The 22,315-nt window shown below is 37.6% G+C and overlaps 8 protein-coding genes across 8 annotated transcripts; 4 read left to right on the top strand and 4 right to left on the bottom strand.

Annotated features, from left to right (window-relative positions):
• Positions 1 to 125: 125 nt before the first annotated feature.
• BRETT_001111 (uncharacterized protein) lies at positions 126 to 866 on the bottom strand (the record flags this gene model as incomplete). Its single annotated transcript, XM_041279668.1, has 1 exon — positions 126 to 866. The coding sequence occupies one exon, from the start codon at positions 864 to 866 to the stop codon at positions 126 to 128; it is 741 nt and encodes a 246-aa protein (XP_041137882.1).
• An 836-nt stretch (positions 867 to 1,702) lies between these two features.
• Positions 1,703 to 3,373, bottom strand: BRETT_001110 (uncharacterized protein; the record flags this gene model as incomplete). The annotated part of the gene is made up of 1 exon (XM_041279667.1): positions 1,703 to 3,373. The coding sequence occupies one exon, from the start codon at positions 3,371 to 3,373 to the stop codon at positions 1,703 to 1,705; it is 1,671 nt and encodes a 556-aa protein (XP_041137881.1).
• A 372-nt stretch (positions 3,374 to 3,745) lies between these two features.
• BRETT_001109 (uncharacterized protein) lies at positions 3,746 to 8,218 on the top strand (the record flags this gene model as incomplete). Its single annotated transcript, XM_041279666.1, has 1 exon — positions 3,746 to 8,218. One exon carries the CDS (start codon positions 3,746 to 3,748, stop codon positions 8,216 to 8,218), a length of 4,473 nt encoding a protein of 1,490 aa, XP_041137880.1.
• A 1,796-nt stretch (positions 8,219 to 10,014) lies between these two features.
• BRETT_001108 (uncharacterized protein) lies at positions 10,015 to 12,897 on the top strand (the record flags this gene model as incomplete). The annotated part of the gene is made up of 1 exon (XM_041279665.1): positions 10,015 to 12,897. The coding sequence occupies one exon, from the start codon at positions 10,015 to 10,017 to the stop codon at positions 12,895 to 12,897; it is 2,883 nt and encodes a 960-aa protein (XP_041137879.1).
• A 2,006-nt stretch (positions 12,898 to 14,903) lies between these two features.
• Positions 14,904 to 15,392, top strand: BRETT_001107 (uncharacterized protein; the record flags this gene model as incomplete). The annotated part of the gene is made up of 1 exon (XM_041279664.1): positions 14,904 to 15,392. The coding sequence occupies one exon, from the start codon at positions 14,904 to 14,906 to the stop codon at positions 15,390 to 15,392; it is 489 nt and encodes a 162-aa protein (XP_041137878.1).
• A 145-nt stretch (positions 15,393 to 15,537) lies between these two features.
• Positions 15,538 to 16,860, bottom strand: BRETT_001106 (uncharacterized protein; the record flags this gene model as incomplete). The annotated part of the gene is made up of 1 exon (XM_041279663.1): positions 15,538 to 16,860. One exon carries the CDS (start codon positions 16,858 to 16,860, stop codon positions 15,538 to 15,540), a length of 1,323 nt encoding a protein of 440 aa, XP_041137877.1.
• Positions 16,861 to 17,314: 454 nt separating this feature from the next.
• On the bottom strand, positions 17,315 to 19,573 carry BRETT_001105 (uncharacterized protein; the record flags this gene model as incomplete). The annotated part of the gene is made up of 1 exon (XM_041279662.1): positions 17,315 to 19,573. One exon carries the CDS (start codon positions 19,571 to 19,573, stop codon positions 17,315 to 17,317), a length of 2,259 nt encoding a protein of 752 aa, XP_041137876.1.
• Positions 19,574 to 20,625: 1,052 nt separating this feature from the next.
• On the top strand, positions 20,626 to 21,789 carry BRETT_001104 (uncharacterized protein; the record flags this gene model as incomplete). Its single annotated transcript, XM_041279661.1, has 1 exon — positions 20,626 to 21,789. One exon carries the CDS (start codon positions 20,626 to 20,628, stop codon positions 21,787 to 21,789), a length of 1,164 nt encoding a protein of 387 aa, XP_041137875.1.
• Between the last annotated feature and the right edge of the window lie 526 nt (positions 21,790 to 22,315).

The following is a 22,315-nucleotide window of genomic DNA, read 5'->3' as shown; positions in this document are numbered from 1 at the left end:
TGCAATTGAACACAAGGTAATGCATATGCAAATTATTGGATAAAGCGGTCTATTAGCACAGCCAGATACTATGAATACTAGTCGAAAATAAAAGCGTAGTGAAGCCAGGAAAGGTAATACGTTAATTAACTTTCCTCGTCTTCTTTATCCGGTTTGCTCTTACTAAACACAAATCTTTTGCGTCCATGGGATCTCTTGCTGGCCTTAAAATATTTATCTAGTAAACTCAACTCCTCTGTTTCCTCAGGATCATTATCTATGTCGCTCTCGAAATCATCAGGGATGGTCTCCTCCTCATTAAAACTGTGATCTGAAATTTCGAATCTCGGTGATTCGCCCTTGAGATTAAATGCAAATGGTGACCGATATCCCTCATCATAGTCTTCTTGGTATTGCGCATCAAATGGATCATCGCCTTGATCAAGTTCAACACAAAGTACCGTCCGTGACTTCTTCCTAAATTTCTGTGGCTGAATTGGAACCGTCAACGGCCCATATCCTTGAAATAACTTATCTAACAGAATATCCTGCGGAAGTATGTGATCGGTATCCGGAACTTTAATGATATTACTGAACCCTTCCTTTATTATTTTCTTTTGAATACTATTGCTTTCGCTTTTATTTGAACTGTTACCTTCTGCACTTGTACGAGATTGTGCTTGCTCATCGGCCTTCAATTTCTCTTCTTTCTCTTTCTGCTGCTTTTGCTGTTGCTCAAGCAATGTCAGCTTCTTTTTACCAAGTGTAGCTGGCTGTGGAGGGCTGGATGAGCTTGACTCATATCTTAAATGAATATTTAGTGGTCGTATGAGTCTAAAATTTCGACTGCGCGACTTTAACGCACCGTTGAAAGCTTTCGTAAACATGACGAAAGAAAGCACCTTATTTGTACTGTTTAGTTGCTTCAAATAAGACCAACTGTGTATTCCTCTTATTATTTATGGTACCTGATTTCTTTAAAGAGAGGAGATAGCGTAAAAAATAATTCTTTGTGGAGCTGGTTATTAGGTTCGCCTCGCCCTCATATGCTCACATTTTTTTGAAGTATTTTTTACAATTTGTGCAGGGATGGTCAAACATCTGAATCGATTATTCGACGTAACTAAATACATACTGATTTACATAAATGGAATTGATCCAACGTCACCTTTATTATTGCATACTTTACTAGCATTCTTATCTTTTGTTTGATTCTTTTATTTTAAGGTAGTGTTGCGATTCCTGTTGACAGTCTAATTCTTATATGTTGCATTTACAAAAAGTGAATAAAGTGTAAGCTACGTGGAGGATTTTTTTTAAGTATAGTTCAAGATGATTATCTAAAATAATCCACAAAACCTTCCCGACATGAAAGCCTTTAATAAATTAAGCTCAACTGAAATGTATGCTGCTTCCGACCTTATTGCATATATTCATGGCAAATGTATTCATGTATTAAAATATGCTCATCAAATTATGCCCCAAAAACTTCAGACATTAGTTTATGGAATGAATGCCATAGCATCGAAGATGCTTAGTTACCAACTGTCATAATATCCAAAGTGTATTTTCCTTCAAATTAGTATCTTATAGAATCTCCAAATGAAGACAAATGTAAACACAGTTATTAATTAGATAAATAAAGATTATAAACTCTATGTGTAGGCAAAAAGAGCAGTCCCTTTTTGCAAGATGTAGGTATGTACACTATTTATAATTCCTGTCAAATTAGGTGGTAAAGCAACTTATTTTCAAGTATAGGGTCTTCTTTATGAATGCAATTCATGAACTCCTTTTTTTCTCCCGAAAGAAAGTATTTTGGTTTGAAAGTTTCCAATGATTTTCCAGAAAGCCAGGAACGGGAAAACGATTTAATTACTTCTTTGTTAATTAATACAAAGGCAATGTTACTTCCTGGACAATCATAGTTAGCAGAAAGCAAAAGCTTGCTAAGTATACTGTGCAATCCTCTCGCACCAGTACCATTTTTTAACGATAATTGTGCCACTGATTGCAATGCCGGTCCGGTCACTGCAAGTTCTATACCCAGTTTGGAGAAAGTGTACCTATATTGCTGTATAATAGAATTCTTCGGTGTAACAAGAACACGTTCCAAATCCTCGGCCGTCAAGTTCTTCAATGTGGCAATAATTGGAAGTCTTCCGATAAACTCAGGAATCATGCCGAACTTAATAATATCTCCAGGTATAACTCTGTTTAAGGAGGATGGTTTCATACTTTCTTTAGTATCAGAAACATGATCATGGACATTTGAATCTCCATCATTATGATCCTCGCTGTCTGATTGCTCCAAGGTTAATCTTTTTGCAATGATTCTGTCAAGACCAACAAATGCACCCATTGCTATAAAAAGAACATTGGATGTGTCAATGACTTTCTCATCTTCATCGGGATTCGTATGTGCAAAAGCAGTGTTCTTCTTAATGTTTCCATGAACAGGAACTTGACTTCCTTCTATAAGTTTTAACAATGATTGTTGCACACCTTCACCCGAGATATCTTTGGATGAGGATGCATCTACTTTATGAGCAAGCTTATCCACCTCATCTAGCACAACAATACCTCTTTCACATTCCTCAACATTGCGACCTGATCTATTGAAAAGCTTCTGAACACAATCAGCAATATCTTCACCAATGTATCCTGCCTGCGTTAGGGATGTACAGTCTTGTATGACAATAGGAACATTTAAAATTCTTGCGATTGTCTTGGCCATCAGAGTCTTACCAGAACCACTTGGGCCAATTAATATGAGATTTGTTTTATCTAGTTTCGGTGCCTCTTTTGAAGAGGAACCTTTTGAAAACTCAAGGGCTAACTTTGCTCTTTCTTCGCTTCCGGGGATGCCAGTTTTACTATCACATGTTTGCGATATCGCAGCCCCTGTATTACCCCTTTTAAAGCTTGATTTTTTCAAGCGTCGGATCAAATTATCATTCACTCTCAGATAATGATTATAGATGGCCACCGACATAATCTTTTTGCATTCATCTTGTCCAATAATATACTGATCCAAATATGATTTCATCTGCTTTGGTGTAGCAAGGTTTTCTATATTACGTTCTATTTTTTCTATCCTTGCCTGCTTCATCGACTCAAACTTTTGCTCAGCGGTTTCAGACGGTTTTGAAATAATATGAACATTTTCATCTCTTCTCGATTTATTCATCTCGTACAGCTGCTTGATACTTGAAGAAGGACTGTCTTCAACATTTTCGCCCATTACCGATTTCGTGTTAATTGGATCAAGTCCATTAGTACTGCTCTTATTACCGGCATCATACGTTGATGATTGCAAGATAGAGTTGAAGCGGTTGACTAATAATACAGGAATACGGTTGCGTATGGGAAGAATATGAGCTACAGGCCGCATGCCTGACCTGTAACAAATATGTATCATATTGGATAACCTTTGTGAATGCAGCAGATAAACCTTAAGCTAATGTAATAGCAGTGATACAAAAATACATCAAGTTGCACGATAGGATCTTGATTTTTATCTAACGAAAAATGTACCTGAAAATCAATTACCATTTTCGTTTTCTTTTTTTCCTCGTGAATCATTTCATGTCAAGATCTTCGAAAGAAATGAAAGAAAAAAAAAAAATAGCTTGACATCGAAATTTACGATTCGCTAGAATTGTGATCGATCTATATTCACACATACATTTCTTCAATAAACAAATATTTAAATGAACTCCTTATTATGACTCAATTATCTTCGGATACTTAGAGTATATGAGATATGCATTTTATTCATATCATTCGATGGATACTGACCGTCTTACTCGTGGCTTGTAAAGCCTCGACGACAAACAATACAATTGATATATCTGTTGCTGCCAATTGGAAGGCAGTCCCATTTAAATTAATTGTACTAGAATCAATTGCTCAATTCAACGAAACTTTATATGAACCTTTAGTAGAGAAGCTTTTAGGAATAAAATATGAGCAAAGTCCAGACGAGGATGACGAAGATATGGATGTTGGTGATGTCAGTCTTGTGGATTCATATTTATTATCGGATCAGGAGTTCTATAGGTATGGCCTCTCGCTAATCAATTCCGACATTTTTAGAGAGATAGTCAATAACACAATTGCAAACAGATACTACTCTCCTTCTGTTGAAATGCATTATCAATATTTTCGAAATGTTGTGGCTAAGCATAAGTATTGCGCGAAGAAAGATAACACGTCGTATATAGTACAGAATGATCATGTTTATTGTGATCCAACAGACGTTTTTGCTCTAAGAACAGTTTCATGCAATGACGAAAACGTTGGATCCCATCCATTATCAGTTGATCATAAAATGGGGAATACAGGATGTCCATATTTTCTTTATGGGGACTACCGCTCAGAGAAGTTTCGGGAAACTTTTTTTTATCTTTATCAGTCCATGAAAGCAGGTAAGCTATCTTTTGTTTGGAGATACATTCCTGATGATGCAATAATAAGTTCCGAACTATTGGCTGGCTATGGAATAGACCTTACTTTGAAAAGAACCGATTATATTGTTGTTGATGACCGCGATCTTGCCGAAGGACAAAAGGGAAAACTTAATTTCGACGAGAAAACGATAACAGCTCCAGCTAATATTTCTGAAGATGATGAATTTTGGAAAGAATCAGTTAGTGAAATTCCAAAGTTAAGTCAGGATGATATCAAACAGCTTGGGTTGAAATTCACTAAGTTTATTTTAGATCAAAATTCGAAAAGTGATCAGCAGAAGTTGGATCTATTGACAAAACTTACATTTGATTTTCCACTATATGCATCAAAAATTGCTGGTCTTAATTATTCGGATCATGAACTGCACTTGCTTGGTCTTAATGTGCTTCGAGATGAATATGCGGAGATACCAAATGGATTCTATATAAACGATGAAATTGTTCCTAGTATTAAAGATGATGCCTACAAACTTCTTGCAATGCTAAAAAATAGTGTTTTGCAACTTGATAAACTCCAGTCGATTGGCATGGATTCACGATCAGCAAATGATATTCTATCAAAATTTTCGTCGTTTGAATCGGCACTCTCGAAAAGACCATACTTAAGGTATAACTATTCAGATTATGAAAACTCAATAGTATATTTCAATGACATTGCTCATGACCATCAATATAGTAAGATGGTTCCGTCTCGTGAAGCATATTCGGTTGAACCCCAAATGGGAGAACTTCCTCCTGCTAGAGAGAATATTTATGACACTATATTCTTTTTAGATTTGTCTGATCCTGTGAGATTATATTATACTCTATCGGTTATAAATAATATTCTTTCTAAGCTTGTTCCAGAAAGAGTTGGCATAATTCCTCTATTTACTTCCAAGGATGGTGCTATACTAGCAAGAAAGCTTTTTTCTATCGAGGATAAGTTCGGTTCCAATGATGCTTTGCGATTTTTACACAAGGTTAACAAATACTTAGCTGAAGATAAACTAACAGATGATGTCATTGCCAAATTGCCTGGAAATTCCACATTTACTTCAAAAAAAATTGAATATGCGAAGAATTTCATGAGTGCCTTTAAAATTGATCGACTTCCACAGATACTGGTAAATGGCGTTTTTCTTCCATTTAACAATGACTGGCAGTCCTCAGTGCAGCAGCTTACGCTTGATGTTTATTACATCTTCACTCAGTATCAAAATGGGAAAATCCCGTTGGGCTTAACTTTCAGGGATTATTTATATAAAGATGCTTATAAAATAAGGATTCCTAAATTAGTCCCAGATAACATATTATCTGCAGGTTTTGATGTGATTCCTGCTCCAAACATAGATGATTATCTCAAACAGCATGCTGCGCAGGACAACAACACTCTTGAAATTAAAAGTACTAAATGTACTGTTAAGCCTTGCTACAAGTCGCAATCCTTAAAAACGGTAACTTTGATTGGAGATCTTGCAAATAAGGAATTCAGAGCACAGATTATCGAGATGTTGCAATATATTCAGCGTACTAAGCACATTAAATTGATTTTGGCTGATATTGGGGGTCACAATTATTTGAGCGAATTGAAAAACGAGAGTATTGATATTTTGATAGATAAGTTTTCTAGTGATGGAATTAGAGCCACTTCAAAAATTATCATACCTTCAATACTTCAAAGTTATTCAGAGCTCGGTAATGCTCAGTTGAACTCTATTTTTATGGTTATTGATGGCAGATTTCTTCGGATTTCACATTCGTTATTGAGCCAACAAGACTTGGATATGGTTATTCAAGTGGATGAGAAACTGCGGCTCAAAGCTTTAAGCATGATTATGAAGAACAAAAAAAATATCTTAGAATTGGCCAAACATAAATTTAATGACAAATACAACTTTTATGAGTATTTAATATGGACCACCAGTGAAATATATTTCAAAAATGAGGATGAATTTGTGTATGATGCTCTTCCAAGATACGACACAAACTTGTTAGATGACAAGCTATCAATTCATATACCTGCAAAGGAAGTGCCGAGAGTATTTGTTACTATTTCTATTGATCCAATATCAGAGAAGGCGCAAAAGTATTTGGCGATGTTAGATATTTTTAAGGCAATGCCTTTTGCAGATATTGTCATTCATTTACACCCCAAGATTGAAATGGAGAATATTGGTATTAACAGACTTTATAGAGGTATGTTCCGTCCCCCAGTTAAATTTGATGATGATGGAACATTTGATGAGAACGAGCTACAAATTATTTTTGATGAGGTACCGGAAAAGCCACTCTTTTCTTTGAGTGTCGATGAGCCTCAATCATGGATTGTTGGGATTAAGGAAGCAAATGCGGATCTTGATAACATTAAACTTGATATTTCTGGTCCCGTTGTTGGTGTCTATGAAGTTGAAAATATAATTATCGAAGGTTACTCTAGAGATGTTGTGTCACCCTCAGCCAAACCAATAGGTTTAGTATTGGAACTTTCGTCATCTTTTAATGATAAAATGCAGGAAACCTCCGTAATGGCAAACTTTGGTTATTTCCAATTGAAAGCAAATCCTGGAGAATGGAGTCTGAGAGTTAAACCAGAAACAAAAGGAGCGGATATTTACGATTTGGTTGGGGTGTCTTTGAATTCAACATCATTGGATATAGGAGATGGTAAAATATCCTCTTTTGATTTTGGCGTTTCAAATCTAGGAGGATTAACTCTTTTCCCAGTATTTTCAAAAAAGTCTGGAAAGGAGAATGACTTTATCATTGGTGATCACAATATAGAGAGGAAGAATAATGGCGGTTCAAACTCGTACTTCTCGTCATTTTTGTCCAAGTTGAAAAATCAGGTACTTTCCACTAAGAAGGCAGAAGAGCATAAGAACGCCGATATTAATATATTTAGTATCGCCAGTGGTCATTTATACGAGAGATTGTTAGAGATTATGACCGCCTCTGTGATGAAACACACCGAGCATTCTGTGAAGTTTTGGTTTATCGGAAATTATATGTCTCCGAAGTTAAAGGCTGAATTGCCTCTTCTGGCAAATCATTATGGTTTCCAGTACGAATTCATCACGTATAAATGGCCGGTTTGGTTAAGGCATCAAAGAGAAAAACAAAGAATTGTTTGGGCATATAAGATGCTATTCTTGGATGTTCTTTTCCCACAGAGTCTTGATAAGGTTATATTTGTTGATGCTGATCAAATTTGCAGAACGGATATGAAGGAGCTCGTCGATTTGGATTTGGAAGGAGCACCGTATGGATTTACACCTATGTGTGATTCCAGAAAAGAAATGGAGGGATTCCGTTTCTGGAAGAAAGGATATTGGAAGAGGCTTCTAGGAGACAAATACAAGTATCATATAAGCGCCCTATATGTTGTGGATTTGGATAAGTTTAGATCTCTTGCAGCTGGAGATATACTGAGACAGCATTATCAGGAACTCTCCAAAGATCCTAAATCGTTGAGTAATTTGGACCAAGATCTACCCAACAATTTACAAGATGTTTTAGAGATTCATTCGCTCCCTCAGAATTGGCTTTGGTGTGAGACCTGGTGTAGTGATGAGAGTTTAAAGGATGCCAGAACAATTGACCTTTGCAACAACCCATTGACAAAGGAATCGAAGTTGGAAAGGGCAAGAAGGCAAATTCCAGAATGGAATGACTACGACCAGGAAGTTGCAAGTCTCGTATATCATAAAAATGAAAGTCATAAAGAAGGAGAAACGTCAAATCACAAAGCAGAAATCACGAGCACTAATGAACACGATGAATTCTAAGAGTTCTGCTATCTAAGCAAGGCTTTTTAGTTTTATAATACGAAAACAAATAAAATCGTTAAGCGATCAACCAGTTGGCAACATGCAATTTTTTAAAATACTCTATCTGGAACATCAGTGGGGTCTATGTAACATGTCGCATCGTACAAGAATAAAAGAAAATTAAATTGTACTCGTATGCCGTTCAGCAGGTAACTTAACTCCCTGATATTATATCCCCTTTTTCTATTTTCAAGTGCGGTTTCATTTTCTCCTGCTAGAAAACAGCAAAAAAGCGTGCGGCAGGGCATCATACATTGACCATCCCTAAAAAAAAAGCGGAAATATATGTATCTTACTTAGTGTGTGGTGACGTAATATTTGAACGACTATTTGAATGGGCGGAAAATCACACGGTTATCGTGATTCCGAACTTTATTCGGAAACAATGCTCTTCCGACACTTCCACGGCCCCATTCCATAATTATTGATTATACTTGCTGGAAGATTTGTGGGGGATTAATTACCGCAGATGCTTTATACAATTTTTTTTGCGTTGGTGATTGAGTATGAATTGATTTATACGTATCAAACTGTGAAAATATACAAGTATGATCAACAAACGGCTAACAGATGATAAAGAAAGAAAACCAAGAAATAATTACGCAACTTTGTTTACTGCAGCTTTTGTCCCGTATTATTCAATTTTTTTAAATCGAGCCTCCATTTGTTTCAGCACAATAAAAAAAAGGAGAATTGAGGGATTGCGACCCAGATTTATTGATACATATTTTTTTTTATTTTTTTTTTCCCTGGCTAATCAAAATGAAAATTTACTTGCTTTACTTATTCATAATTTTTGTACACTTTTTACATTCTTCTCCAGAATTCCTAGTTGTTTTCAGCATTTCTGCTTAAGGTGGGTGAATAGTATATATGATCGCTCTACTGTGGGTCAAGATGGCAATTTAAAAGTCGCGTTTATTTTATAAAGGCATCTGCTTGCTCATCGCAAAGAGGTAATCTTAGTGAATAAATTGACGCCGACAGAAAATGTAATATAAAAATTAAAGTTTTAAGATCATATGGGTCCGGCCTTCATATATTAATAAAAGTTCTCTCCGTGAGCAAAGGGATCAATCATTGGATTTTTTATGATTCCTAGTTTCTGGAGAGTGGCTACCTACCACATCATAAAAAAATTTAGGAAGGGGAAAATGTCACGAAAGTGAGTACAGATACCGTGCTGAGCGAATGTGAAACATAACGTAATGTGGTGGAGCTAGAAAAAAAGCATGAAAAGGAGTGGAAGGACGTTCTGTAAGCCGCCATCTTTTGAATTTCTTCTGTCTGTGCCTTTCTTTGCTTGTATTACATACCACTTCTGTTCCATCCGTGTCCATGCCGATTTCTGGATATACATAATCTCGATTAGGCTTTTTTTTTTCATGGTAGTAGAACATGGGGGAGCTTTTTCTTCCTTGTTCCTTTTTCCTCCCTACTTAAATTTTTTCTTTTTTCGTATTGCTTATATTTTTCACCCCCCGGTCTCATAAACACTTATATAGAACAAATAATTCTTTATCCATGAGTCCAAATCTCCTTTTTTTTTTTTCTCCAGTTTTTTTTTGTATCTAGCTCGGTATAAGATTAAAAAGTTTAACTTTCTGATCAGCCAAGTATTTTTCATAGCGTACAAACAGATAAATCATTACTGCTCGATCTCATCGATATTAGTTTTTTTTTCTTTTATACTGCATCTCTCTTATAAAGTGGTGTCTTTTTGAAGGGTACTTTGGTTGCCTTCATTATCATATATGGCTCTATTCCGAAAGGATTCTAAGCGGGAACCAGGATACTCTCATCCATCATCAAGGAGTACATCGGCACGGTCATCACCCTCACCAGAGCCGGCGTTTTCACAATTCTGCAAGCATCCTGCCGTTGCCGTCGATGTTTCCAATTCGAGTTCCGATATAAGCGCTATTGCAGATGATGATTTACATACACCAATTTCCCAGGGCATTCCACTTCCCCAGGCAAAGCCATCTCCAACCGTCGGCACCAGACATAGGAGTAGTTCCATGTCTCAGCGATTGAAGCATCTTTTTGCACCACATCTGTCGAAAAGGGAAACACTGGATTCACCAACAAACTTGTCGAAATTGCAACCATTGCAAACAAGTGGCTTTGATGACTCTAGATCGGTTCCCTCATCTCCTGCAATCAAAATAGACTCTGCAATTGATCACAATGAAAAGCATCTATCTTCTGCTGTTCATTCGGCAGTGGCTCTAGAGCCTGTTTCACCAGTTTTAACTCCAGTGGTAGCCTCGGGTAAAAAAACGCCTATTTCTGCCAAAGACCACACATCGGAGCTCACAAAGGAGCTCTCGAACTCGATGGCGAAGTTGTCAATGAGATCGGCAATTCCAGAAAACAGTCTCGATGACGTTATTGAGGAAGAAGATGAGGAGTCTGATGAAGAGTCAGAGGAAGAAAAAAGGAGAAAGGAAAAGGATAGACTCAAAGTTCTTGAATCAGATGGTAACAGTGAGCCTCGTTCCTCATCACAAGACAATCACCACCGTCATCGTCATCATCACCACCATCACCATAATCCCGGTTCGCATGAACATTTAGAATTCCGGTCATCGCCTTTCATAAGACCTGCACCTAGACACAGAGCAACAATCTCAGCATCAATAGCTACCAGTCCAAAGTCTACGCCTGTTTCGCCCAATATCGTGCCTTTGGAAGGCTCATCTCCTCCGATTCCTGATGTTGATTCTGGGTTCCGAAGTGATACTACAAGTAGTGCGAACACTCGCCGCCGCCACGGAAGTTTCAGGTTGCTTAAGCCATCATCTGTTGACTCTTCTCCAGTCGGGTCGAGGTCGAATTCGGGCAGTGAATCAAGATCAGGGTCTACAAATGGATCAAGAAATCGCTCAAATTCAGATGCACTCGCCGCTCATGATAGCTTTTTGAACTCTCTCAAGCATTCCCAGTCCATCAATTATTCCACTGCACATCTGTTTAACCAGAAGGTCTTCAAGCTGAAAAGTTCGCGTGTCAGAGTTTCTGCAGATGGACTCACCCATGAGCATGATTACACTAAATTCAAAACGCAACCAATAAAGCCAAACAGAGGTCTTTTTGGATGGATGAAACGTAAGGATGCAGATGACGAGTCATACACTACCGTCGAGCATTCGATAAGTCTTCTCCCAGACTCCTATAGCCAGCAGCTAATGGAGCTAAAGAGCGATCCTACTAACTATAGGTGGAACTATGATGATACAGACGACGACGATGATGATGATGAGGCGGATGAAGATAAACAGAATGGAGGAAAGAAAAATGGCAATTCAAGACAGAATGGCTTTGATCTTGAAGATGAAGAGGAAGATGAAGATGACGATGATAATAACGACTTCGATGATGAAGCTGATGATGAGTTGATTGAACCGATTATTGGTAAAGAGCAGCTTAAGCTTATTAATGTCATGATGGACAAAATCGAACATCCTGAGAAGTTCAAGGATAGGATGCGTGCAAAAGGTACGAATAAGAAGCCGCTGATAGAGAAATATGGACGTATTGAAGGCTTTATTGGCAAGGGTTCATATGGAACTGTTTCGATTTCTTCGAAAATTTACAATGGTGACAAGAAACGCAAAGTTTACTTTGCCATAAAACAGCTTAAAAGAAGAAACGGCGAAAGTCTGCACCATTTTGGTAATAGAGTGACAAGTGAGTTTATGATTTCATCCTGCTTAACTCATCAGGCTATAATCAATGTCTACGATCTTATGGTGGATCCAGTGTCTATGACTTACTCACAAGTTATGGAATTCATTCCATGCGGTGACCTTTTCTCTTTAATTTCAGCGACAAATGGACTTAGTGTCATTGAGTGTGATTGCTTCTTTAAACAAATTTTAAACGCTATCACATATCTGCACTCAGTTGGAATCTCACATAATGATTTAAAGGTTGAGAACCTTCTTCTTACGAAAAAGGGCCAACTAAAAATTATAGACTTTGGTACTTCGGCTGTTTTCAAAACTGCTTGGGAGGATAAAGTTCAGTTTTCTCGGGGTCCATGTGGATCTGAAAGGTATGTATCTCCTGAACAGTTTGATAAAAAGCATAGTTATGATCCAAGACTTGCGGATGTCTGGTCTCTAGGTGTGATATATTTGGTGATGCTGTACGGTAATTACTGCTGGGATGTTGCCAAAGATTGTGATGAAAGATATGATGAGTTTTTGGATACGCGGGCAAAGTTCGACTATAGTCGGAGATCAAAGATCAATCATAAGCAATTTAAACTAATAAGAAAAGGAATGTTCAACCAAATAGAGTCCATAAACAGCGGGCCGTATACGAATTCTCGAAAATATGTTCTTTATAATGTTTTGAATCCAAATCCAAAGTATCGTATGAGGACATATCAGATATGGCAAAGTGATTGGATCAAAAGCTTCCGAGTTTGTGAGGCCGGTAGGGGTTATCTTTCTTACAATGATTATATTGAACTTGCTCTGCAGACAGCTCATGCATGTGCCACGGTAGCAACATCAGTTCCTGCATCAGCTGTGCTTGCAAAAGCACCTGCATCTGGACAAACAAGTTCACAGAAGAGTACGCTATCCACAGAAAGCTCAAGACGGAAACCAAAAAAGGTTAATTAGAATCGTTGGAGTTATAGCCATGCGTTGGATAGTTTAGTCTCTTTTGTCGTTGTTGTCGTCATTCTGCTGGAGTATGTTTGTATCATATTTGAATGCCGGGAAAAATGAATTAATAAAATAAAGTGTATTTTAGCATTATTACATAAACTACTTTTGCATCCTACTAATAAAAACGAATATACATCTGTTAAATTTTAACATCAGCTCTACAGTAATGCATCTACTATTAATATTACGACATACAATTTAAATCAACCTGATTTAACAAGAAAGTTTCTCACCTCCCTTTTATTAGTTTAATAGTAACAAACATGAGCATAAAGCAGGTACCCTCTTTAAAGCCGTTAGGTTAGGAATTAACTTAGGCAAGGAAGTAGTCTGGGAAATCCTTGAAGTTACGCTCCAAAGGTCCGCTCCTTGGCAAGAACTTGATGTATGCGCCATCTCTCTTAATAAGGTTCTCCTTCTTCAACTTAAGGTATTCATCCTTGTCCAAGTTGGTGAATCCCCACTTCTTGGAGATAATGATCTTCTGCTGACCTGGGAACTTGTATCTGCATCTTCTCAAAGCCTCAATAACAATAGCCTTACTGGACTCCTTAGCTCTCACAGAGAACAAAATCTGGCCAATGGTAACTCTGGCAGCAGTTCCATGTGGCTTACCCCAAGCACCTCTCATACCCTGCTGCAATCTATCAGCACCGGCACATGACAACATCTTATTGATTCTCAAAACGTGGAATGGATGAACTCTAACCCTTAAGTGGAATTCTTCACCAGCGTAAGTGGCAAGGTACTTGTTAGCACAAATACGGGCAGCTTCCAAAGCCTCGGAAGACAACTGCTCAATCTCGTTAGAGACCAAGTGGACACAAAGTGGGTACTGTTCGACAGGAGCATTTCTCTTACCCAAATCGAACATTTGGATCTTTGGTTCTGGCACACCCCTGTTGTACTTAGACTTAGGAAATGGCTTGTTTTTACAGTATCTGTAACATCTAGCTGGTCTTCTAGCCATTTTGATTATATTCTTCTATACCTGAATTCGATCGAACGTTAGTAATGTGTCTGGGAGTTAAAGCCTGAGATTAGCCTGAAATGAATTCCTGGCAAAGTTAAACGAACTTCGTTATATATCAGTGGAAAGGGCAAAAAATTAACAATAAACCCATATATTAGTTTCATTTGTCAGCACCCCCCAATAAAGTAAAAATTTTTTTTTAAAATCGCTGCAATGTGAAGCACTAAGCAAATTGCCGCTTAACATGGTGGGCAAATAGTATCCATGCCTAAGCAAAGTTCAAATTAATGAATAACCCAGTATAACATAGTTTAAGTCTCTTGAATCTAATACATTCTCCCATCTTCGGTAAAGGTTCTGTAATAATATCCACCCTTATAGCATGGTTCCTTCCAACATGAAATTTTCCACTACTATTAAGCATTCAAATCAAATGCACTAAGCACCAGTCCGTTCAACTCTTTTGTAAACATCACCTCTGCGTTACTTACCTTATCCTTGTGTGATTTAAGCAAATTCAAATAGAACTTGTACAACTTGCGAAACTTAGAAGCTTAAAGCTGAAACCATTATTAAAGCTTAAACTATTTTTTTCAGGTCCTAGCTGCTCTGCAGGCTCTCCATTCTGAGGTCACTAATTTCAGAAATTTTTTTTTTTCCACACAAAAAAAAAATTGGCCACCGCTTTGATCGAAGTCTGTTAATTCACGGCACTTTTTCTGCGCCGTGACCTCTCGCCCCCGGTAAATTTTATCAGATAACATGTCTTTTGTACTGTTGGAGGGTTAAGGTGTGGAAAAAGAATGAACCCTAAATTAAATTTCACGTGATCTGAATTTACATCTCTACCTCAGGAAAATTTTCATCATCACATATATTATCGCAAGCTTTCCTAGAAGCTCTTCGGACATATGCATGTTGAATGAAACTGAAACCGTATCCGATATCCAATAATTTAGACATATAGGGACATATTCAAGAAAAAATGGGTAGATACTCTGTTAAAAGATATAAGACGAAGAGGAGAACTAGGGATCTCGATCTTATTTATGAAGATCTAAGTTCCCCTACTAAAATACAAGGATTGAAGCATCAACCATTAGATGAAGACAAGGCTGGCCTGGCTCAATATTACTGTATTCACTGTGCCAGGTATTTTCAGGATAATAAAGCTTTGGCTCATCATTACAAATCAAAGGTTCATAAAAGAAGAGTGAAACAGCTTAACGTGAACCCTTATTCCACATTAGAAGCGGAAGCAGCCACTGGGTTAAACTTGGAGAGATTTATAGATAGTGTCAACAATTACAAAACCAATGAGGCAGCAAGACGACTTATGGAATCTCAGTTACTCAGTAATCAGTTAAAGGAGAACGATGAAAAAGATAAGATGATGTATGCACAGCTGTTCCCAGAGAAGGCGGAACAAGAAAGAAAAGAAGCTACCGGTAATATGGGCTTAAAATCGACATAATGTTAGGCGCATATATTGTGTTGCATAAATTTTATATTAAACTGTCCCATTTGCATTTTTACTTGGCATTATTTTCATTAATAGTATGACTTCTTTTGTCTGTTGTGCTGCAGTCACTATACACCGTCACAGAAGTACCTTTTATTTACTTCCGTAAATCCTTTGTTTCGAACGAAAGATTCTCCATCATAACAACATGTCCAGTTTTTGAGTTGTTTATTCCCAATCTTTGGCATTCTTTATATAAGTTTTTCTCGTTATGAGGATGAAATCCGGTTTTGGCGCAATGGCTTATTGTATCCACACCTGGCGGATCGGTTAGTCTAAACACACCGATGTGTTTGTGAAATTTTTTATCAGGCGAACATACAATTGCGATAGCTTCGTTTAGCATAATTTGATAAGAATTTTGGCTGTGAAGATCCACAGATGAAAGAAAGCATGACTGTGTTGGATGTGTATGAATCCATCCTAACATAAACAAATCTAAATTATCGATCACCTCGAACAGTTTTTCTTCGTTTTTGGTATTACATGTGTTTTGCGTGGATTCTTGCTCTGGAATTACCAAAGTTGTTACGAAGAATGCATTTCGGTTCAATTTTCCACAGAGAAGGCCGCATGTTTCCAACTTTCGTTTTGTATTCCTTGATGCAATCTTCAAGAATTTATCGACTAGATTTGATGGAACAAACAAAGTCCTCAGAGGTATGCCCTTTTCCGTGAAATTCACTGCTCGATGTGTAATTTGCTTCGGTGCTATTTTGTTTTCCTTGCTGGTTTGTCTAATATTATTGTTCAACTGTGGTACGCTATGATCGATATTATTATGTGGCAGCGGTAGTATCGGATAAGTTGTTCTTTGTATCAGTGATCTGTTTTGTCCATTATTCAATCTAATTCTGGAAAGAGATTTTAGCTTCTTTGCCAACAAAGCATCGTTTAGGTCAGATTCTGGAGCGTTTTTGTCTTCAATGTCCTTGTTGCTTTTGTTTAATAGCATAGATCTCTTGAATTCAGTGGCTTCTTCTTTCAATCTCTCTTCCCTTTCTCTTTGTATCAACTTTCCTTTCGCTTTTACACTTTTAATATAGTCATCGTGCCTTTTCTTGAGCACATCGTTTAACTTTTCAACATCAGACATCAGCTTTGGTAATTGTGCTTTCATGCTTAAGTAATGTTTATATAAATCCGAGTCTTTCTGACGTTTCAAATCAGTGAGATCAGGATGCTTATACAAATGATATGCAAATAAGTCAATGAATCTCGTGTATAAAATGTATGCCTGGTCAGTTACACCTTGGGATAAATATGCTTCCGCATGCTTTAATATACGAGAAGATGTACGTAGCCAGACCGCTAATGGTATACTAGAGGTGTAATGGTAAGAAACTGCCACATTTTTGAGCTCTTTAAGATTTGGTGGTGCGGTTTCCTTTTCTACCGTTGAAGATCGGTCGTAATCCATGAATTATGCTATATTAAATCAAATGAGTGATCTCCTGCAACAAGAAGGTAAATTCTTTATGATACTAATAAAATGTTAGTATGCTCTTTCTTCGGAATGTTAGCTAGTATCGTTGTATAACCAAGAAGTCATCAATATTTTAGTGGTGAGCTCTGGGTGGCACCTATAAGATAATTGATTGCCGTCTACCAAAAAAAAAAAAAAGAGTAATAATAGAATAATAAGTTATGTGCGCAAAAATAGAAAATACCAATGCATCTAACTGGCGACTAAGTGTTAATTTAATCCCTTAAAGCATCATCGAAATATCATTCTCTGCCGTCCTATTACGTCAAGAGCTTTTAAATATCATTAAAGTAACAGAAGAAATAAATCAGATGATGAAATCTATATACCCGTATCCAAAATCAAAATTAAAAACAACAAAAATAAAGTAAATTGTGTATTTCATCCACTATGGCCGTCTCCAACGAATTAAATCTCCCGTAGCAAGAAATGCCCACACAAAATCTTTTTCAAAATACAAACTGTACATTCTGCCCAAATCCACGTCCTTCTCGCATATCGGGAATATTTTTGGACATTCCTTCATTCTTAATGTCTTATGGTATTCAGGCTCCGAAGCACCTGTGTTTGTTTTAAGGCAAGGAAGCTGGTAGTCCGCAAATATTGTATTGTCCTTCACATATTTATCATCAAAGCTCGTTTCCTGCTGTTGCTGTTGCTGAAATCTCAACTGTTGCAACGATGTATTTGAGCCGTGGCTCATAATATTTATTATGGAAGAGCGGTACTTTGTATTAGTAGAAGCCATTGAAGAAATCGAATCCCTGTTGTTACTGTGCTTTCCTGAAAGAACTTTTCGAAAACTACTTCCCTTCAAAGGAAGTTGAGAAGAATCCCTATTCTGAAGAGCCTGTGACACTCTTCCAGTTGTGCCACCACCCGGACTTCTCTTTGCAGCTAAGGCGGATGAGAGATTGCCTCTAATATTCCTAACAGGAGGCGAAGAAGCAGCCAATGCTCTTGGTTTCTTCAATGCTTTCTTAATCACTGGAATTTGTCTTGGCTGAAACTCGAAGAAATGTATGGCACCACCATCTCCAACGCATCCAACCCTATAAAGAATGCCGCTTTGTGATCCATGACTGTCAATGGAGATATCTCTAATCCAAGACTTGGATCCTTCCATTCGTGCAACCTGTTTGATGAGACCTGAAGTCGCTGGAGAAAATAGGTTCACACCTTGGAATTCATAGATTGATGCAAGATCGTCTTCTCCTCCGGCAAATAGGTACTTTCCGTCATCCGAAAACGAAACAGAAAGAAATCCTGAATAATAAGATTCCTGAATATCAGTTAGCTGTTCTTTCAATAAGTCGAAAATTCTCAAATAGCCATCATCGCATGCCATTGCAACTATATTGTGATAATATGGATGAGTGGTGATGTCGACGATCGCCTTTTTTGAGAACTTATAGTGAGCAATCGGATTGTGTCTTGACTCTTTCGTTTCACTTTCTCCAGGATCAGCACTAGCATTCTTACTGAGCCGAAGGCTTCGGTATGTCCGCATATATCTTGCCTTAGACACAGGAACTTTTTCCTTATGTCCATAATTTTCATCGTCTTCAAGGTCTCTATCAAAGATCATCATATCACCATCGGCAAATCCAGCAATTGCAAATGAGCCGCATTTGGACCATTCGACGGAAACAACTGGGCAGGACTTGAGTCTGCCATTCTTGTTCCAACGGGTGTACCTCTGGCGAATCGGATTCAACCAAAGTAAATCACCAGAAGTGAAACCAATAAGTACATCTAAATTCTTTTCACCATTGCTCGTTGTGTAAGGAAAAGTATCAATACAAGACATACAGCTGTAGCCCAGTATAACTTTCAAAGCTGGAGGATCCACAGCAATCTTTTTTGGATTGTCATCTAGTATAACCATATTTATAGCCCTCCCGTGGCATCCAATGAGAAGCTTGGTTGCATTGGCCAGCTTCTTTGAAAATCCATCCACACTTGATACACGTTCAAGGAAACTCGAGCCACTTCTAGCAAGGTTTGTTCTTGGAGGTTTCAATGTATGGTCCATAAACTTCCTTCCAGTAGGCCTTGAGGATTTGAAGTTTGCAAATAGCTTCTCCCCAAGCCCGGTACTAACAGAAGAATTTCTGTGTATGGAATCCCCGGATACGCTCGTTGATCTTTCAGCTTCTCTCCTACGTTGCCATTGATCCACAATGGTATAATCGACAATTGCCGTCAGGCAACCGGGTGTAAGATGAACGGGTTTAAATGGATCTGCAATAAGGGGGTTGACCATACAGCCCATTGGAAGAACTTCGGTTCTATTATCAAAATGAGGACCAACAAACTCCGGTGGGTGTTTCAGCGGCTTACTGAGTTGATTCTGATTGGCATTTCCAAGAGTAGAATGATATCTCCTTAAATTATACTCCACAAACCGCGACATCGTTGCATACGTCTGTGGATCCGTTGTTAGCAAGGGTGTCCTTGAGATTCTAAGTGTTATATCCGGTTTGAATGTTGAGTCCAAAAGATCAAACTGAAATTCGCTTTCGTCCAGGTGAAATATACAATTGGGGTCGGTAACTTGCACAGGAAAGATACTCCCATTAATCATCTGATTAAATTGCAAAGGAGTCTGCCTCGCATATCGCGAGGTATCAGCTGGCAGATACATAATGTATGATTTTATAATATCGTCCGAGTTTTATGTTATATTGAAATAAAGAAGAAACTAAAGCTTGTTGGTATGTATCTTCTTCTAAGCTGCCCACTTCAATTTCAATTTGTAATTTTTCTGGGCATTTTTCCCCACACAACTAACTCCTCGCTTTTTTTTTCTCCCCATTAATTTTTACCTTCCCCAAGCATCTGTAGGAGCTCTGTCCCCCTTTTTTTTTTCGCGCCCCGTGTTAATTTTTTGTTTTCATTAATTATTGTTCGACCGCTCAACAGCTCGATATTTCCGGTGTTAGAAAAAATTGCCAAGATGTGCAAAAATGGACAAAAGGGGATTTAAAACTTAACACAAAACATAGTATGTTTGGCCTTTGGTTTCATATCAAGCAAATGACAACTTTTGTTTTCTATTCAAACAAATATTTGTGTATTATCGTTTTTTTAATTTGTATAACTTTTATTTGTATAAATGGTGTAAATTCTTATAAACTAAATTGCGTTGTTCTTTCAAAACAAGTACTCCACTTTTAAAAATTCCTCAGGGATTCTATTATTTTGAGTTTTCCCTATAACACGGTTAATTAATATTTGAAGAGAATACCTTAAGATTGCTTTTAACTTTTTTTACAAACACAGAATATCTGCTTCCTGCTATGATATTATGAATCCTTAGACAAACAATCCACTAATTGCATTCAAGTATGTCGCAAATCTGCGTGGATCAAATTAAAAGCATACTTTCATCTTAAGTGACAAGACCCGAAACGACCTATATATTATTTCTACTTAATTTAGGGTATATAAAACTGAGCTGACATATACATTTGGCGGTTTTCTTTCAATATTTACTAATGTTTACCCATATACGATAGATGACGTTTATTTACCAAAAAGGAAGGACGAAAAAGGAAAGCGATAAGCAAAAAAAAAAAAAAAATTCAAGAATAAAATAAAAATGGATCCATCGGTGATGTGTAATGTTCAAGGCTCTTAAACACCCACCCCAAATAAAAGCTTTATCGAGAAAGAACAATCAGGAAATTGGCAGTTATGAGTCAGAACGTTGCAGAAATTACAGAGAAAACTAGAGAAGCAATCCAGAAAGTGATAGATGCGAAGTTGAATAGTTCGAAGAGTGTGCAGAAGACTTCGATCAAAGATGACGCTTCTTATATAAAGTATACACCGAGTAACGCAATTAGAAGTGATCGAACAGGGAAGCAACGTGTTATAAAAATAGTGGATAAGAAGACTGATCCTATGTTGATGCCAAGCTTCAAAATAAAGAGGGCTCCAGATGGACCAAGTGACGAAGAACCAGTTCCCGTTCTTCATAAAGACAATACACCAAAACTTACAAAGGAAGAGCAAAGAAAGTGGACGATCCCACCCGCGATTTCAAACTGGAAGAACAACAAAGGGTTTACGATATCTATTGACAAAAGATTGGCGTCTTTTGGACAGGATGATGATAGATTTAAAATGAGCGATAAATTTAGCGTTTTGACTGATGCACTTACGCAGGCCCATGACGAGGCAAAAGCAGAACTCAAACGGAAGGCGGAGCTTAAACATGAAATAGAAAGGAAGAAACTACTAGATGACCAACATAAATTGAGAAGAATAGCGAGAGAAGCTCATATGAGGAGAGGCATCGGCAGTAGTGACAGGAAGTACATTAATGACAAAGAACCAGCTTCCTCGGGTTTGGCATCACAAAGAGAGATAGCAAGAAGGGAGAGACGGAAAAGAGCAGAAAGAGAACTCCGTATGGGTTCTATGGGTACAGAATCTAGGGTGAAGCTTCTTGCAAGAAAAGATGGAAGAGAAATATCTGATCGTGTGGCGATCGGAGTGGCTGCAAGTGCTCATGGGAACAACGAGACTGATTCATATGATTCAAACTTATTCATGCATGCTGCTGGAAAATCAACCAGACGTGGAGAGGAACAGGTGTATGAAGGTTCCCTTTTCGGAGCACAGGATGCCGTCAACGATATCTACAGGGCAAGGGATTCTGATAAGTATAAAGGTCTTGGAATGGAGACAGCTAACAAGGAAATGAATTCGATAGCGAAAGAGAAGAGATTCGATGATCTTTCATCATCAGGACCAGTCTCATTTGAGATGGAAAAGTCAGATTCAAGAGAAGAAGAAAACAGAAACAACTTTGGTCGCGCAGAAAAGGCCAGTGGGCTTCACATTAAGAAATAGGAGATGAAGCCCCCGAACCGCTTCTCGTAATTCCACACATTTTGCAAGAAGGAATATTGGATTTATCGTTTTTTTACATGTATCCATGAGAACACATGAAGATGGCATAACATCATTTTGGATTAGTTATTTACAAAATTCATACGATATAGCTTTATAGAGAAACAGAAGTACTTGAGAAGTAATAAAACTTTTTTTTTGTCGTATAGCCACGACGAAATGATTCAAGCAACAATACTATATAAAGAAACAAAGAGAAAAAAAAAATACCGATGTGCTGAAAATTTAGCACAAATGTCCGCTGTTGACATTGGGTGACTCGGTGTATTCGCCGAGATGTTACACAAAGAAAATAACCGGGCAAGTTTTCCGAAGATTCCATTTTAGACAACGATCATCACAAACAAAGGGATACCGTAATATATCGGAAGGGCTGTATTGTGAAGAGATCAAAGTTAAATTCCGATGAATAGAAAAATTTCACGTAGAATTTTTCATGGGGTCAAAAATCCATTTAAAATAAATC

Source organism: Brettanomyces bruxellensis, chromosome 8 (assembly GCF_011074885.1).
Source record: "Brettanomyces bruxellensis chromosome 8, complete sequence".
Classification (NCBI taxonomy): Eukaryota; Fungi; Ascomycota; class Pichiomycetes; order Pichiales; family Pichiaceae; genus Brettanomyces; species Brettanomyces bruxellensis.
The sequence above is the reverse complement of the archived record's forward strand: the minus strand, read 5'-3'. Positions and strand labels throughout refer to the sequence as shown.